The 17,644-nt window shown below is 44.1% G+C and overlaps 1 protein-coding gene across 1 annotated transcript; it reads right to left on the reverse strand.

Moving 5' to 3' along the window:
- Window positions 1-622: 622 nt before the first annotated feature.
- LOC147880220 (small G protein family protein / RhoGAP family protein) lies at window positions 623-17,207 on the reverse strand. Its single transcript, XM_087370378.1, has 12 exons — window positions 16,983-17,207; window positions 16,823-16,850; window positions 16,577-16,657; window positions 16,143-16,444; window positions 11,563-11,625; window positions 11,415-11,433; window positions 8,891-8,989; window positions 8,692-8,769; window positions 1,687-1,931; window positions 1,288-1,525; window positions 1,041-1,183; window positions 623-685 (listed from the first exon to the last, which is right to left on the reverse strand). The coding sequence occupies exons 3-12, from the start codon at window positions 16,629-16,631 to the stop codon at window positions 623-625; spliced, it is 1,305 nt and encodes a 434-aa protein (XP_087226504.1). The 5' UTR covers window positions 16,632-16,657; window positions 16,823-16,850; window positions 16,983-17,207.
- Window positions 17,208-17,644: the final 437 nt, after the last annotated feature.

Below are 17,644 nucleotides of genomic sequence, written 5' to 3' on the forward strand. Positions count from 1 at the left end.
GGTAGGATTACGAGGTAGGGCAGCAAAGGCGGGTAGAAGAGCGAACAGAGGAGCGGGCAGAAGATCCGCAGGATGGTGTGTTTGTTTGCTGCTTGCTGCGGGCTGAATGGCGACTGTTGCAAGAGCAGCAGCGTGGGCAGAGAGGTGCAGCGTAGAGCAGCAGTTGTGTGGGCAGGAGCTGCAGTGTGGGCAAGAGCTGGAGCAGCAGCGTGGGCAGCTTCGGGTCAGCAAGAGCTCAGTCAGGGAAGACCTGCTCTGATACCAACTGTTGAAAATGGGGAGAGGGTGAGAGACACATGATTGGAGACAAGAGCTGAGGCACGAACTGATGTTGATTGATTGATTAATCACAGCAAGTACATAGCCTCTTTTATAGGCTGGGCAAGCCTTATCTTCCCACACAGACACCTCATAGATGAGGTCACACACAAGAGAATCTAGATCCTATAATCTAGGGGAGGAATCACACCTACCACATGAGGTGGCACAAGTGGCCTCAAGACTCTTCACACTCACACAACTGTAGGACACTCCTAGGACTCTAGGACCACACACACTAGGACTCCGATTCCAACACATTTTTCCCCCACCTTTGCAACCCTATAAATCGACTTCCCCACTGTCATTTGTCCAGTAAGTCCTCTAAATCTCTATCAAGCTGTTGCCTCCCCATACGTTCTCCGGTCTGTTATTCATACCAACACAAGGAAAAGGAATAATTAGGCACGAGATAGAATAGTAGCATACTATCCCAAAATGTGCATGGCCATCTGAGAAGATCCCAAACTTGACATGCAAGCATTGCACACAACACGGTGCACACGCAGATAATATTTCTTTATCATGTTAAATGCACACACAAGGTGTAAGTAGCCATGCAAATTCACAAATGTTCATTTGCATTCAGATTTTTTTAAAATATTGATGGAATCCCAGACAATGGAATATTAATGTACAACCCAAGAATGAATCACCAAAGAATTGAGCACCAGTATACAAGACTATTCTACTACACTAATTAGTAAATGCTACAGCTAGACTTCCGATTCCTGCCAGAAGGCATCCATGAGATCCGCAAAGATAACTTTTTGGTGTTCTATTAGGCACTGCACAGCCTCTATAATTGCAAAATCCGCAACGGCAGGTTCATCATCCAGAGGTATCTGAGTAACACTGTCAGAATCTGCAAGCCAGAGATAGCAAGATCAGTGTACAAAGGTATATGCAAATATATTTAGAATTCATGTTTGTAAACTTTGTGATCTCTAAACATACAGCCAAACTCACCTCCAATATTACTTCCATTGTCTGTGCTGTCATGTACATGGAGACCATTGACCTTTTGAATAGCTCCAGATACAACATTTGAAGCTGAAACTTTGTCAGAAATGCTTAACAATCCAGATGATGGTCCATTATTCATCTTTGCCTCACTCGAGGTCAACCTTTGTGGGGCATAGGTTTCTCTGTTTTGTTTCCACAGAAGTAAAGGTGCAAGTTCAAATGCGAGGCCATGAGCATCCATCTGTAATAACAGATTCCACATAATTTCAACCTGTTAATTGTCAATGGACATTAAGAACAATCTAAGGTCATGAATTAGTCTCAGCCAAAAGATGAAAAGGCACAATCAATCTACCAATCAAACACATTAAAACTAGCACATCGATAGTGAAGCTGGCTTACCTTATTTAATGCAGATTTTTGGCTAATCCGCAGGAGAAGGCTCGTCAAGCATTCTAGAGTGGAGTAATGTGCATAGGGAATGGTCCTTACTAAATCTGACAAATGTTGGACATTGCCTCTGGCTTCCTTGACCTCATCATACATGGAGAATGTAAGCAGCGGCTCTGGAAGCATTTGCAGGTATGTCTTTAATACTGCTGCTACGTCGATCGCACTTGTGCCTTCCGGGATTGTTGCATTCCAATCTGATAACACCTGCTTCCTGGTTAGGCTGGAAAAGACTAATAGCAAAGTAGTCGAGGCCTCTCTCACTTTATTGCATATCTTTGAGATGGGAAAAGACTGGAATTTAACATTTACTGAATTACAAAATCAGAGCCTGATTAAAATGTGTGCTTAGACAAACATCAATGAAAAACCAGACATCTTTGTGCACGCACGTGCGCGTGTGCGTGTGTGTGTGCACGCACACATGCACATGCATTCTTGGTCATCTTCTTCCCTTGGTACACGGATTCACAATGGACAATATAGACTCACCACACCATGAGCCTAGATTCCCAATCATGTTCCAACTAGCCATACTCTCTAAAGAGTACAAAGCCATCATTCCATCAATTGGTGCATCTTTTGATACAATTTTGGAGGCCCCTACGACATTGGCTTGGTGCTCTCTAACAAAAGAATAGGCTTGGGGGTCTCAACGATACAATACTAGAGATATGCTCGATTGTGGATGAGCTAGATGTGCCCCCAAAGACGATGATGGAAACTCTCAATGGTGTGTGTGTGTGGGGTAGGGGGGGTTGCTAGCAAGTGGAGATCATCTAATAGAGACCCTTAGATGCCGTGCCCTCCCCCTGCCCTTAGATGGAGTGTGTGTTGGGGGGGGGGGGGGGGGGGGGGGTTGCTAGCCACTGGAGCTAATGGAGACCCTTAGATGTCATGCTCCCCCCAACCCCCACCAACCCCCCCCCCCCTCCCCCCAAAAAAAAGGCCGATGAAGGAGACCCTCAATGGTTCGGAGTTTTGCCAACACATGGAGAGATTGTTGGCTTACCAAGGCAGTGTCTATGCCATCCACCAAGACCAGCCTTTAATCCTCCAACTGACTGTGTTGCAAGCTATAAAATAGCTAGTGGCTGCCACACTCCCTGTTAGAAATTGACCAACAGAGGGTACGCACAGCGGAAGACTGATAGAATTGCCCAAAAGCTCACACAGTGTGGTATGGGGGAGTGGAATCACAAACTTCTTAAACTTCTGTGCATAGGATAGATGTGAAGACTCGTCAATAGACAATGAACCAGCCAAATATAGAAGATACCAAAATACTATTTCCGTCCAAAGCTATGGAGACAATACAAAAGAGATAGATCCAGAGTCCCACCAATGACATGGTCCTCTGATCTTACCACAAGGTACTCCTTGTATCTGCTGGCTATCTCTAGACTCGCGCCCGCGTGCTCCACCTCGAGCATCTGTAGACTTTCCATCCAGAATGATCCTCTCCACCTTGCTGTCTGGAAACCAGACTAGGTGGGCAGCCTCCTGTGAGCTAGGTCTGCAGCACAAGGTACTTCTTTCTCCTCCTGACTATAGGCCCAACCGTAGCCCTACTGCTGCTCCTCCTGCTAGAGGATTGGCTGCTCCAAATGATATGAATGAGGGCCTGGAGGCCCTCCTTATATAGGCCCCCAAGGGGCTGGAAAAAACCGACTAGGCAGATCTAATCTCGCCGACCAGACTGGCCGACCAGGTCTGCCATAAATGCCCCTTTTGGGGCTCTCTTTTCCAGGGCCTTTGGCCCATACTTCTAGGGCCCTTGGCCCTCCAATCAAGGCAAGGGCCCAGCCCTATATAAAGGTAGGTCCCTGCCTACTAGCAGCCTCCTTTGCTGCTCCACCAGGCCGACCTGATATGCTGGTTCCCCTCGCCATTATTGCACCTTGTGCAGGCCCTCTCTTCTGCCACCTGTGCGCCTCTTTTAGGGGCCTGTTCCAGCCCGTACACGCACACTTGCTGCGCCTCTGCCAGGCTGTTGTGCTCCCCACATGGCAGCCCATGTGCTGCCCATGTGACAGCCCTTTTAGCCATCTTTTCTTTGCTGTGAGGTCCAATAGGGTGGTAGATTGGAATAGTCCCCCTCCTCAGGGCACCGTCAATCCCGCCACATACATGTTGCCCTAGGTTAATGCCCTTGCGATAGCTCACGAGGTCTGATTTTGGACTAGAATGGAGTAAGAAAAAGGAATAGGTGCACAACAATGAACACCAAAAGGAGGGCTTGATGGAGGGACCACGCTATTCTAGAGCTCCTCCTACAATTTCTTGACCCACCACACCAATATCTTAATCCACCAAGAGCTCCACAGCCTTCCCCTAAATCCTCCTCTCACTCAAACCCCACAAGGCCTCATCCATAGGGACAGTTTCGCCCTTTTAGAACATGGATGATCGACAGCCGGCTCCACGTGGTCCTGGAACTACATGAAGGTTCCAGAGAACTACCCCTTAGCTCTTAATGTGATGACAATGATTCTGCAACTGCTAAAAGGTAGCATTATTGGGGTAACTAGGAGTGCATCCTGATGTATTTGAGGCTTCAATTTTGCAGCCTCTTGCACGATGGACACAACACCTATGTATCTAGAGATGAGAAACCATGCTACTCAAACTCTCTGATACAATCTGTCCGTCTGTTTGTTGCTCTTGCGTTATGCTAAGGCATTCTATTGTGAAGAGGTGTGCCTACCATCCAACCTTGGCAGTTTATCCTTGTCTCACCACTTGAGGCATATAGATGCATGAATCTAGCCACCCCATAGATGCGCAAAACATGCTACCCAACCTTGGCAGTATTCCCATGGCTCACCACCTGAGATATCTACATACACAATCCCACCTATGGGTCTACAATGCCATAGATGATTCACATATGCTATTTTTCTTAGACCTACTACCATAATTGGAGAGAGAGGTAGAGGGAGCATCCCTGATACTTGTGGATCCATGCTAGGCAATGGATGCCCCTTGACTTTTGCACTCCTTTAGATATGTGAATCTTTTCTTGGTATGTGGAATGTCATGTGTATGCATATACGGCTTTGATAGGTAATCATGTAAACAATGATGTCCTTCCCTTGAAAACTGTCATATGCATGGGAACGTCTCTGAGGAGTGCTTTAGGCGCATAGGACTAGCTCAAGAAGCCTAGGGAGGCTTGGGGCTAGGCAAGCCATTCTCAAGTTTGCAAGGACACAGATGGAATAGGGTTCAAATGAGGAGTTTTGCCATTTTTAGCTGCACTAGGCTCAAGCCTATATGAGGAGTCCAAGGATTCAATTTTCAATGTGCAAGTTAGAGCAACCTCAGCTCTCCCTTGCCGGTCTGGACCTTGGATAGCGTTGTTGACCCGCACTTGATTCCTAGCGTAGCCCAAGACCCAGCAGATGCAATTGGGCACCACATGGTGGTATGGGATGCCACGCTGGTTGGGCTCTGGTTGTGGGAGATGTGCCAGTAGCTCAGCTCGTGGCTCGGAGGGAACGTCCCAGTTCTCAAGTCTTTTCCTCCGCGGATGTCATGGATGGGTGGTGAGCTAGCATACAACCATCTATGTTGTTCCTATGGTCATCTCTTTGTGTTTGTTTGCAGGTCGCGATTCCAAGAGTATTGGAGATTGTGTCAATTGGTATCAGAGCCAGCTCCTTGTGCGAATTTCTATAGAGAGAGGTGTGTGGACAGATATTACTCCAGGTTTGGATCCAATTCATAGTTTGCTGAAGAACACTACAGTAGTTTGTGAATTCGCCAGTTAGGGATGTGAATCCATCATGTTGGAGAGAAGGGATCATGAATGTAAAGCAAGAACACCTCGTTGGTGAGGAGATTGAACCAGAGAGAGACAATTGCCAGAAAAGAAGAGCATTAGCTGGCAATAAGACGACCAACAAGAATTCCACTGAAAAATGCGAAAAGAAGCACTTCTATCGCGAAGAAGTGGGAGTTCTTGGGCTCAAAAGAAGCGTGCTTCAGAGAGGAATGCATTGAGAAGGTTTTGGAGAAGTTTCATCACCGAAAAGTCTTCCAAAACTGAGAAAAACCAGTCCACCAGCGCGTGGGACCACTCAAAATTCAACAAAAAGCTATAGCTTTGCAAGAGGAGAGGCCCAGGAGGCTGTAGAAGCAAAAAGGTCCAAAAAAAGACACTTTTGCAAATTCGACCAGCAAAAGAAGTGCTCAGCTCTGCCCGTTCTACCAAACGCACGGAGGGAAACGCATATCACTATGAAGGGGAGACAGAGGGGAAGCCATCGGGCCAAACGGCTACCAAACGCACGGAGGGAAAAGCATATCACTATGAAGGGGAGACAGAGGGGAAGCCATCGGGCCAAACGGAAGTCGAGGAATCCAAACGGGTGAGGAGTTATGAAGAAAAACGGAATCCAGCTGAATGCAGCTGAAAACCTAGTCCAAAATCTCAACAAAGGGAGAAGATGAGAGAGAAAACCACACATGTGAAGTTTAGAAGGCCCAGGAAGGTCCAAGAATGGCAAAGGAGCATGTAGAAGACACTAGGGCCACCTGGAACTCTAGGGGGGCCACTGAAGGTACATGGTCCTCTAAGGGGCCCATTAAAAATGCCACGTCATCATTTCCCAACAACCACTCTTTTAATTCCTTGGAATGCCTTTGGGCCTAGGGATTAATTACGCTTATGTGCTAGGCACCATGCTGCGTTTAATTACACATTATTAAGCCCACGCTTGGACTTTTAAAACTAGAGTTGTCACAGTCTTGTAGTACTTAGAATTTCACGCCCCCGTGACAAGGTCAGTAAAAGAAAAGTCAAGTTTGTCCTAGGAAGGTGTTCTAGATTCGGAATCATCCTTAAATAGGAGTGAATGGATGTTACTGAATTTCGAGGTGATGAGGTGCTGCGAATTGCTGTCAAGAACCTGGATAGGTTATTCAATTGGTACAAGAGACCAGATGGTGCACCAAGGAGAGGAGGCGGAAAGTGGTCCATAGCAGCCCTACTGAAATTGGCAACTCCCTCTCGCTTCTAGTGATAGGCATCCTTCTCTCATATATCACCATTATTGCCAGCTTCTCTTGCTGTAGCTCTCCTGCGATTTGCCATATACTCTTGCTGTAGCTCTCCTGTGATTTGCCATGTACTATCAGCCTACCCGCAGTGCAAGGCCTCTATCTGAAGTAGCTCCCCAAAAGAATTCCTGATTTGCTGCCTTAGACAGTAAATCCCAGCCCTTCTTTTGTTGGAAAGGTCACCTCCCCATCTGTAAGCCCCCAAATGAGGGGAGGGAGACCTAGGGCAACATGTGCCCAGAAAAGAAGACTGCCATGTGGGCAGGGATCAGAGAGCGAAAAGGCGCCAGCGTGGAAAGGCATGTGGGCAGGTTGTTGGCCTGCAACAAGGCCTTGATCAGGACGCAATCGATGGCGGGTGGACAGCAGAGAAGGCCTGGTTGGAGGGCTAGACCAAGGCTGGAACCTGCACAAAGAGAAGGTGCACCCAGGTGACCAGGAGCAGCAGCAAGTAGGGCTGCAAAGGACTGGCCCTGGGGGCATACTTATAGCCCACTGGGTCAGCCAGTAGGGCAGGCAAGTCGCCCCATATAGGGCATGGAAGAGAGGGCCATAAAGGCCTAGTTTTGTGGGCCAAGGACCCCAAGTTTTGAGCCCTAAAGGGGCGCATTTAATGGAGCCTGAGGGGGGAGAGTTGACCGACCAGCAAGTCAGCCATTATGGCCTGCTGGGTTGGTAGGTTTGCCAGCCCTTGGGGCCTATAAAAGGGAGGCCTAGTGCCTCATTCATTTATCCAGCAGTCCAGCAAGTTGGGGAGCAGTAGGAGCAACTACTCACACACTCTCAGGCCTACTTCCAGGAGGCAGAGAGCTCCAGAGAGTTGCTGCAGACTGAGCTTTACTAGATTAGTGTATCAAGCTTAGGGATAACAATCAGAGGGGGGTTACTCACACATTGGTGTAATGCTTCTCTGATTCTGCTTGTTGACTTGATTCTCCAAAGCAGACAAGGGTTTTTGTAGCGCTGCCATATTTGTTTTAAGCCACCCGTTTTCCCCTTTAAGGTCCTCGATCTGCTGTTGCAGGCTTAGGATCTGTGTTTATTCTGGTACGAGGCGAGGGGAGACTAGAGCAAAAGACTTGACCTCCCTCCCAGCCCGTTGCTTGGAAGCCTGACAGTGCTAGTGAAATAGTATTGCTGCTGCTGCGACTGCCGGGGATATATGATATACGATACGACTTTATTACGGTCCACTAGAGTGAAGGCTTTGAGGTAGAAAGAGGAAAGACTTGAGGCTAGAAAGAGAGTGGATATAAAACTCCACAATATTTTCAAACTTGTGTTATATTATCCCTAATTCCAAAACGTGCATTGCAATCTAATAATGCTTGCTATACATACCTTCATACGACTAGAACATATCCAATCTTACAAATCCTAGCAAAGCCCTTTTGAGCTAACGTTCCCACTTGGTTTTTTGTCTGCACCCAGTAAAATTTTAGGTTGTTCGCTCCCCTAGGGTGTTGCACTCTTTGGGTGCCCTGCCATAAAACAGACCCTCTGCCCTTCATTTCTACACTTGCAATGTGGTGTACTCGCATGTGCTCCTTAAAGCCCTACGACCTAATTGATGCTTACCCTTACCTGCAAACATTCTACTCAAGACATTTGGTCCTCATTTGGCATGGCAACCCATCCTCAGCATCTCTCTCTACACTATTTCCATAATGTGCATGATGTCCTTCAAGGAGGAATCTCCACTGCACTCTCAGCATGATAATGCTATTGAGACAAATATTTCTAATATTTTTTCCTCCATTGTGAATGCTTTGCGGACTGAAATTTTACAAGAGAGCTGTCATACTCATTGGAGAGGCTAAAGTTGTCTCCAACACTACTCTTCCTCAGATCAACTACATCAAGTCCTCCAAGTGGGAAAAGATTCAAACATGCCTTCTTCAAAATAAGATTTCAGGCGCTGCACGACTTGCTGATCCCCATTTCGTTTGAAGATATGCTCTGAATTAAGACCTGTGCATGACATAACAAAACAATAAATGTAAGGGTTCTCCAGAGAGATTACAGAGTTCAAGTTGATACAACAAGAAATGTTTGAAAACCCAAAATTTTCAATTTGTTAAATGAAGCACACCTGATGACACAAGATAATCAACACAATGGATGACTATTTGGGGTATTGGTCTGGAGCTTTTCTGTCTCTGCACAAGGTCTTCTAATGGCACCCCAAATACTAGAAAACAAGACCCCCACAAAAAACAAAAGTCAGAAGTAAGCAAATGGTTTCTCTTTTATTTACGTATGTAGCCAGTAATTTACAGAAAAATCACAATGGATCAATCAATTTATGCTCCAAAGCATACAGCCAAAGATGAAATAGATACACATGAAGGGACTTCTAAACTAATTACATTATCATGTGCACCAAAGGACACGAAGGTTATGGTGATGCACAATCATGAAAAAGTGTATCTTTTACAATAAGTGTGTGATGTTGATGGCACAGGAATGGATCGCACACGATGTTACGGTTACACACAATTATGATAAATTCTTCTTTCAGAATTGACCACAGGAATGGATTGTCAAACCTCTAGATTGTTAATTGCCTCGTTCTTAAGTGGACGAATTGCATGTTTCTTAGCCATCAAAAATCACTAAAATGAAAGAAGTTAGTAAACACCACTTCCCATGCTTGGGCAGATGCAAAACCGTCATTTTTATGTGGCATCATTTTTATGGAGGCCACAATCTCCTGAATTAGTCCTAGTTCTTAATGATACGTAGACATCCTTTCTGCATCATTTGGGGACAATTTAATATTGCAAACTGATGGCTTTAGAATACACATCAACGAATACACACATTAGACCTACAACCACATGCACACATAAGACCATTTAGAAGAGGCACATAAATGTACCTTATAAGCATATTTAGTACATGAGTTGTAGAAACGAACACCGTGGCATTTATTGAAGATCTTTATGAGAAAAAAGGAGTAGAATGCAAAGGAAATGAACACTTCTCATCAAACCAAGATGAGATCAGTATAGCGGAGTTACATGTTTGGTTTTTCAAATTGATGGACTCATCAATAATCAGCGGATTTATTCTCTCTCTAATTATACATTGACATCATATAATATGTCCATCAAGTTTGATAGAAGAAGTCGTTGAGAAATCATATGGATCCAGGAACATGCCCAATATATATACCTAGATGAATCCAGGAACATTCCGAAACTCATCCTCTAAAAACACAACATAGTGCAGTTTCAATCTCATGATAGTCACTCACAAGGTTGAAAACCATAAACTCCATCATGCATAGCAGGGACTAGCTACTATGACATCCCCACTGACATCATCAGCCCCCAACAGTGGGTGTAGACCATAGTATAAAAATATGCTCTCACACATACAAATCCACACACCCACACATACTTGAGCATCCATTTATACAAAGTCTTCGTACTGAGTTTCTGTCGGCACTCCGGAGGTGAAGTGCAGACTCAGCCATGATGAAGGCTAGCACTAAAGGAGAAGGCTAATCAAAAGGTAGTCCAAAATCTCTTCATTCAAGCTACAACTGCTTGTGAAGTCTAAGCAGTTTCATTTTAGTCTCTCCCCAACAAGCATCTAAATCTAAATCTAGCTGATAGGGCAACGCACCATTTAAGATAGAAAGAATTACCACAATACCAGCAGGCCGCAACATGCCCAAACTCATCCTCTAAATACACACCACATTGTGCAGTTTCAATCTCATGATAGTCACTCCCTGGAATATATTGCGCAGTGCATGTAAAGGTATGGGTTTTTGCTACTATTCACAAAGAAAAGTCTCATAAACCTTATGCCGCTTAACCTTTATTGAAGGCCATGCCACTTGCAAAGGTAGTCCAATTCTTTTGTTCGCACTCTGTGCAGCATAGATCAACCCTGGAATATATTGCGCAGTGCATGTAATATGGTTTTTTGCTACTATTCACAAAGAAAAGTCTCGTAACCCTTATTCAAGGCAATGCTACTTAAACCTTATTAAAGGCAATGCCACTTCCAAAGGTAGTGCAATTGCAGCATAGGTCAACTTTTAAAATATAATTTTCCATTTTCACTGTAAAATGCATATGCATCCAATGTAGTGTGGTTACACCATTGCCAGAGCACAAATTAATAGGTCGATAGTGTTTGCCTTAACGTAGTGAATATTCTAATGCCATGGACATCAATTCTATCTCATAACGCAAAACTTTCAAGGTCACTCGAACAACTAAGATACACACTGTAAATCACTTATCTACAGCATCTAAATTGATTCAAGTGACTTTAAAACAAGCACTGATCAGCATTCACAAAAAACCATGGAGCCAACTTAGTATGCTCCCAAATGTTTGTATCTTTCTAGAACCAGGATGGGATATAAAAAACAGCGACTTGAAATATACAAAAAAATTATCTTACCCCAACACTCAATAAACAACCAAAATGCTATGGGGAAAAGATGTTGACAAAGGTGTGTGATTCACATGCACAAATCATGATTCAGGATAAGCCATGGAACCAACGTCGTGTGCTCTCAATGTTTGTATATTTCAGTAATCAGAATGGGAAATTAAAAACAACCAGCAGATTGTCACTAGTTTGAAGCTTACCACTTGTAAGTGTTTGGCCCTGTCAAACAAGAAATAAAACAACATAGAGAAAAATTAACTGCATGCAAATAAACAAGACTATTAAAAAAAACAACAGAACAAAATAAGCTAAGGTTACATTGAAGGAATAATGTAATGTTTGCCACACCTTTTGCCACCGTTCAATATTAGCTAAGATGGTTCGACTCCTCTGTGCTGCACGTTTTGCAACCTGTCCACAAAACAAAAACCATCACTCCCCTTTTTAAAGGATGTGCAACCTACTTAGGAAGGCATCAGACTATTGATGCGAATGTCCTCAAGAAAGTGCATAACCTTGCTGATTGAAGGAAACTTCACATCCCGAATGTGGGCAATATGGTTTGTAGAGACTGTACGGAGGTAGGCCACTATGGACTAATTGCTTTCAGAAGTTAACCATGTGGAACTGTGACTAAAGAATGTGCTGCCTCACGTAATCATTGAAGATCAGAGATCAGGTTATGATTACGCGACGCAGCACATTCTCCAGTCACGGGAACGCCAAAGGACGTCCACTAATAAGCGACGGAGGGTAGCTGAGTATAAAAAAGGTCATTGGGTTTTGCTGAGATTCAACAAAGCAAGGCTGAAATATCATATATGTAACGCTTGCTTTACAATGTTGTGGTCCTTTCCAAGTTGAACACAAGGTCAATGAAGTTTCTTTTCGCCTGCATCTTCGGAAGATTCATAATGCTTTTCATGTCAGTTTGCTGAAGCATTATGAGAGACCTACGCCCACATCATTTGTTAATGAAGCCCGGCGTTGATAGGACGTGGTTGTCATACCTGAACAAATCCTTTTAAACCAAGATAAGCATACGCGAAGATGACGGTTTCATCACAAATATATTTAGGAACTACCCAACTACCGATGCAAAGTGGGTAGACCAAAAGTTTCTTTCTGATTATCCTCATTTGATTCTGCTTTATGAGGAAGCAGTCCATTTGAGTCCCTCTGCTTGGTAATTCCAGTTGAGAACAACTCCTATAGCGACGGAGGGAATGTAACATACCTACAAATTTTTCCATGGACAGTACTACTACAATTTGTTTTCAGCTGATATTTATATATTTCTTGTGCATATACTTAGTGATCACACATGTGAGTTTTTTGTCTGAGTTCTTTCTTACAGGACTTACACTTTTGGCAAACACCATAGACTTTACCATCTTAACATGATAGTGGCACTTTTCTGCAAAAGGACCAGCTGGCACTTCCTATGTGTAAAGCCAGTCACATTATGGTGATAGGATGATAAGAGCTAGTGCCAAAGGTGGACTCCACTATAGGGTTTTCCAAGTCCTTGTGACTTGATGATTACTATACCCGACCACCCTCCACCTGCTGGCATGTCTCACGAGATTGGGATGCTCCGCACATCCACTCGGTTTCCGTACCCAGCACAAAGAAGATTTCACTTCCTAGTTTTCATACAGACCTTGGAGGTGCGCCTTGGTGCATATAGGCAGTAATGCTCAGTTTTATGAGAACAGAACGAGATTACATTGAACCTACGAGTAGGATGTACATTGGAACCCAAAACCTGTGAGTCTAATTATCTAAATCCTCATCATTCTCTTGCAATTAGATAGTGCAGTACAAGCCATAACTATTCGATTAAGCTTGGGTAGATTCTGATAAGTCTAGCTCAAATTATTGCCACAGCCTAGGGTACAATAACTGTTCTAGGCCTAATTGTGCATTATCTGCATGGGTGGAGGGGTCATGGGGTAAATTTTTAAAAGAGCTAAAAATCTATATCTTGTATGCTTCCTATTGAGATCTTGGATGCTCCCTCGTTTTTGAAGCTGCTGCAACCTAAAACAGCAAAATTGCATTGAATTCTAGCCTCCTACTGACCTCTTGGGTCCGTTTCCTGCCCCGGACACCTCTAGGTGAAATTGTGATTGAAATCCCAACCTTTTGCTACTGTTTTGGCACCAGGATCCACCACCTAAAACTGCTAAAAGTAGAAGCAGACCTGCTGGATATTGCCCGCAAGCTGAAATCTTGCTCCATGACACATTGCAACTGATCTGGAAGCCTATTTGGTTGCAGATTTTGCAAATTCTACTCTTTCCACGTTTTTCATCTTTTACACAGGGAAAGGAAAAGTGAGAATTCATCAACTTGCTAAGGCAACTAGCACTTCCTTCAGCCAGGAAATTCACAAAACCAGCACCTAGTCAAATTGCAATTTGTTGAAAACAGCACCATATTAATTGTGATTTCATCTAGGGCCCTATTTCTCTGTTCTAATTAATTCCATGCATCATCTAGTATTGCGATTTGGAAAATTCTGCATTCTACTTGATGTCTTTCCTTCCGCTTCTATTCCTAAGTTGGCGATTTTATGCCAAAACACTTTCTGGACACTACTGGATTGATAACCTTGGCTTTTGACACCATTTTGCACCTCTTTGGGCAATGACTTCATCATTGGTTATTGATTCAAGCTGTTGGAACAATTTCTAGGAAGATTTCTCATTGTTTACACTGGGTTTAAGTTCTTAACTTTTCTAACGTGGGAAGAAATTGTGTCAATGCCTTCAGGATAGGAGGATGAAGAAAGCATGAGGACTTATATTTCAGCCTGCTCTTTGAGTCTTTGGCATCTAACGGAGATTCTATCAAGTTTGGCTACATGGACTACATCTCTAGTTGTTGTTCTACATACGAAAGCATTGTAACTCACTACTACATTCATAAAGGAGTGGTTTTTTATTAGATTTATGTTCTCCTAGGATTCTAGAGGTTCTGTCCTAAATTTTGTAATACTATCGTATTAAGATCCAGCATTACTGGAACAAAAACTTACTTGAGCATTCGTACCCCATGCAGCCTCGCTTTTTATGTGTTCCATTCTGTCAGTTATTTTCAGTTTTACCTCTATGTGTGATGAATGAGTTTCTGTGGTGGTATTAATTTTCGCTTTCATGGTTATGAATTTCATGTTCTAATTAAATAAATCCTCGGGAACACACTTCCACATACGCATGGCTCTGAGTCCTGATAGAGCGAATGAAGGTCTATGGTGAATGCAATTAATAGAAGTTTGTTTTCCCCTTTGGAAAATTTTCAGTGTTTTCTCATTTTTGGGGACAATTTGACTTGAGAGACATCAATCTGGCAGAAAAAGCGAATGATGTTATTCATGAGAGACTTTGATTTTGAATCACAGGTCTCAAAATGTTCCTGTTCATGCTAAATATTTCGCACATGGATGGTAAATTTGAAGTTTGGAATGCAATAAGAAACTGTGATTTGCTGTTCTTTCACTGTCCACGTTTGCTTGAACCTGCCCTTCATGCTCCCACTTACACCAAATAAATGTTCGCTGGCAAAATGGTCAAAACTTACCAATTTAACATAACCCAGACCATATACATAGATGAATCCAGGAACATTCCCAAACTCATCCTCTAAAAACACAACAAAGTGCAGTTTCAATCTCATGATAGTCACTCATAAGGTTGAAAACCATGAACTCCATCGCTAATAGCAGGGACTAGCTACTATGACATCCCCACTGACGTCATCAGCGCCCAACAGTGGGTATAGACCATAGTATAAAAATATGCTCTCACACATACAAATCCACACACCCACACATACTTGAGCATCCATTGATACAAAGTCTTCGTACTGAGCACTCCGGAGGTGAAGGGCAGACTCAGTCATGACGAAGGCTAGCACTAAAGGAGAACGCTAATCAAAAAGTAGTCCAAAATCTCTTCATTCAAGCTACAACTGCTTGTGAAATCTAGACAATTTAACATAACCCAGACCAGCCAGCCTTGTTCATACATTCCTGCCACAGTTTGTGTAGAACTCTCCAGGCTGCCCCTGATACTCCCAATTCCATTGCACCTTCCCTACAAACCTTGGCTCTCTGCCTGGCTTCTATGGGACTCTCCAGGCTGCCCCTGATGCTCCGATTCCATTGCACCTTACCTACAAGCCTTGGCTCTCTTCCTGGCTTCTGCTGGCTATATCTATAGGTGCCACAGCCCTTCCTGTCATGACAATCCACACATCTAGTTGGAACTGGTTAGCTGGTATACTCAGCTGATCGCTTAGCAGCCATTCAGTTGTATAAATAGGCTGACATTACATCTTCACATCATCCAAACTGTCTCACCGACACTGAGCGACTGCCAACTGGCAACAGTCGGGCAGTTTGGACTGGCTAACGAGATGTGCCATTATTAGCTGACTGGCCAGCACTGAGCCAATTGATAAGCAGTCAGCTGATTAATGATAATCGGTCAGTTTGACCTGGCCAATGAGAAGGAAAGATCTGTGCAGTTGTCAAAATTGGCCAGTTTGAACTGGCTAACTAGTTAGCTGGCAAGGTGTCACTTGGTATCAGTCCTTGCAGCAGCTAAAAGCCAGTTACAATTTAGGTGCCCTTGATCAGAGAGAGCCAAGAGAGAACCATTTGCATTGGTGTGGTTGAACTAGGTACCAAGGTTCACCTATCCCAGAGTAGCTTCTTGTCAACTTTAAAATATGCCAATAGCCCAAAATGCCCTGAAGATCCATCGAATACAATGCCATATAATTTTGCAGGAAAAAGTTATCGTGCTTTATGCTCCCAGTCGGGACTTAGAAACACCCAATTGAAACAGACAGCCAATAGCATTGGCTCCAAGCAACACAAGAAAATTACTTGAGATGCATTGCTTGAGTATCGGATGTACCTCCTCAACTCTAGTCCTCCCTATTGAAACCTTCTCCTTTGTCTCCAAAAAACTCCTCTTCAGCAAAGTGCTTGTGGATGTTGCAGCAGACTTTATACGGTCTTGAACTGTGTCCTGTGTATGCCGTGGCTGCTGTTGCTTAGCCTGCTGCAATAAAGACCACCTTGCTCGCACTGCTGTTCCAGCCCTCTCTGCAACTTCTGCAGCAAGCTCTGCCACTTCTGCTACTCCAGATCCTGCATCTTTGGCAACATCCCCGACAAAGATGCCAGCTGTCTGTGTAACACTTCTTAACTTCATACCTACATGAAAAGCGCGTATGAGAGAGAACAGAGAGCGAAGAAAGGGAGGTGAGGTTGATGCAGCTGAAAGTATCACCCCTCCTTTGCGAAAAGAAGGAACCCAAAGAGGAAGAAAACGATAGCGAGACTCACTGGATGTAGAAAAGAAACCACTGGCTCTATCTCGCCATTGGGTCCCTGCAGCCATATTGATATCGATCCTCACCTAGGGAGCTGCTCGCCAGACAAACCCAGGAGAACGGTGTAGTTCATGCCATTTGACAGATTTACAGAATCACCATATTCCAGACGCAACTCCCACACTTCGGTTTAAAAACATGCATGCCCGAACCGCCACTCAATTGAGTTGAACAAGAAAAGCGATTCGAAATGGCTAACCTGCCGATCTCAAATGGCAGTCGTGGATCTGCAGGAAATTGTGTAGCCAGGGATCAGATCCGTCCGTTCCGACACGACTACGAAACAACCGAAAGATTAAGATAATGGAGCTTAACAAGGACCTATGCATCTGGGTAGCTCAGAAACCAAGTAAACGAACCTGGAAGCCATGCGTCGTTACATACCCACAGAACCCAACAGAGCGAGTAGACGAAGGCGTTCACATACAGGAAGGAATGTATTCGATTCCAAGAGCACAGTTCTGCTGAATCCTGATGATGCCAACCAACCTGAGAGCAAAACGAATGTTGGATACCAACGGTAAAAGATTCAAGGATGATTCAATTTCAAGAGGTAAGATTGGATTCGGCAAATCTGAGCAAACACGACTCAATATCATATCCGGCCTTATTGCATCTAATTTTCTTGCGAATTGTGTGGTACTTAGGCCCCTCTCCTAATTAAATCTCTAGGGGCATACATTGACTCGTACCTTACAAGTCTTGAATGTAGTTTCTATCCCCCCGGTTTTTGGCCCCCCTCCTCAAATTTTGCTAATTATGGCCGATGCTTTGTTAGCATTGCCCCGCTACGGGTAGGCTATCCCAACCAAGAAGTTGCTTTTCCAGGTGCCCATTTCAAGCGGACGTATTTAACATTAGACAAGTAGAGCGAGTCCCACCCTCTCTCCCTCCACTCACTCCTACCTTGCCCCTTGTCTCCCTTCTCACCCCATCTCCCTCCTTCGAGAGATGTGAGTAGGAAAACCTATTTTTTATAGTTTTGCTAGAGGGCAGTGCTCCTGGCAACTACATTAGTCTT

This window comes from Dipteris shenzhenensis, chromosome 32 (genome assembly GCF_047967505.1).
Source record: "Dipteris shenzhenensis isolate YYH24624 ecotype China chromosome 32, Dip_SZ_1.0, whole genome shotgun sequence".
Taxonomy (NCBI): domain Eukaryota; kingdom Viridiplantae; phylum Streptophyta; class Polypodiopsida; order Gleicheniales; family Dipteridaceae; genus Dipteris; species Dipteris shenzhenensis.

What these genes read in the sequence shown, in the direction of transcription:
- LOC147880220 (XM_087370378.1), bottom strand. Translation starts at nt 16,631, where the DNA reads ATGGCTGCAGGGACCCAATGGCGAGATAGAGCCAGTGGTTTCTTTTCT. An exon ending in TGGTTTCTTTTCTACATCCA is followed by an intron (nt 16,445 to 16,576) that starts GTGAGTCTCGCT and finishes CTTTTCATGTAG; the next exon opens with GTATGAAGTTAAGAAGTGTT. An exon ending in GGAGGACTAGAGTTGAGGAG is followed by an intron (nt 11,626 to 16,142) that starts GTACATCCGATA and finishes TTTTGTGGACAG; the next exon opens with GTTGCAAAACGTGCAGCACA.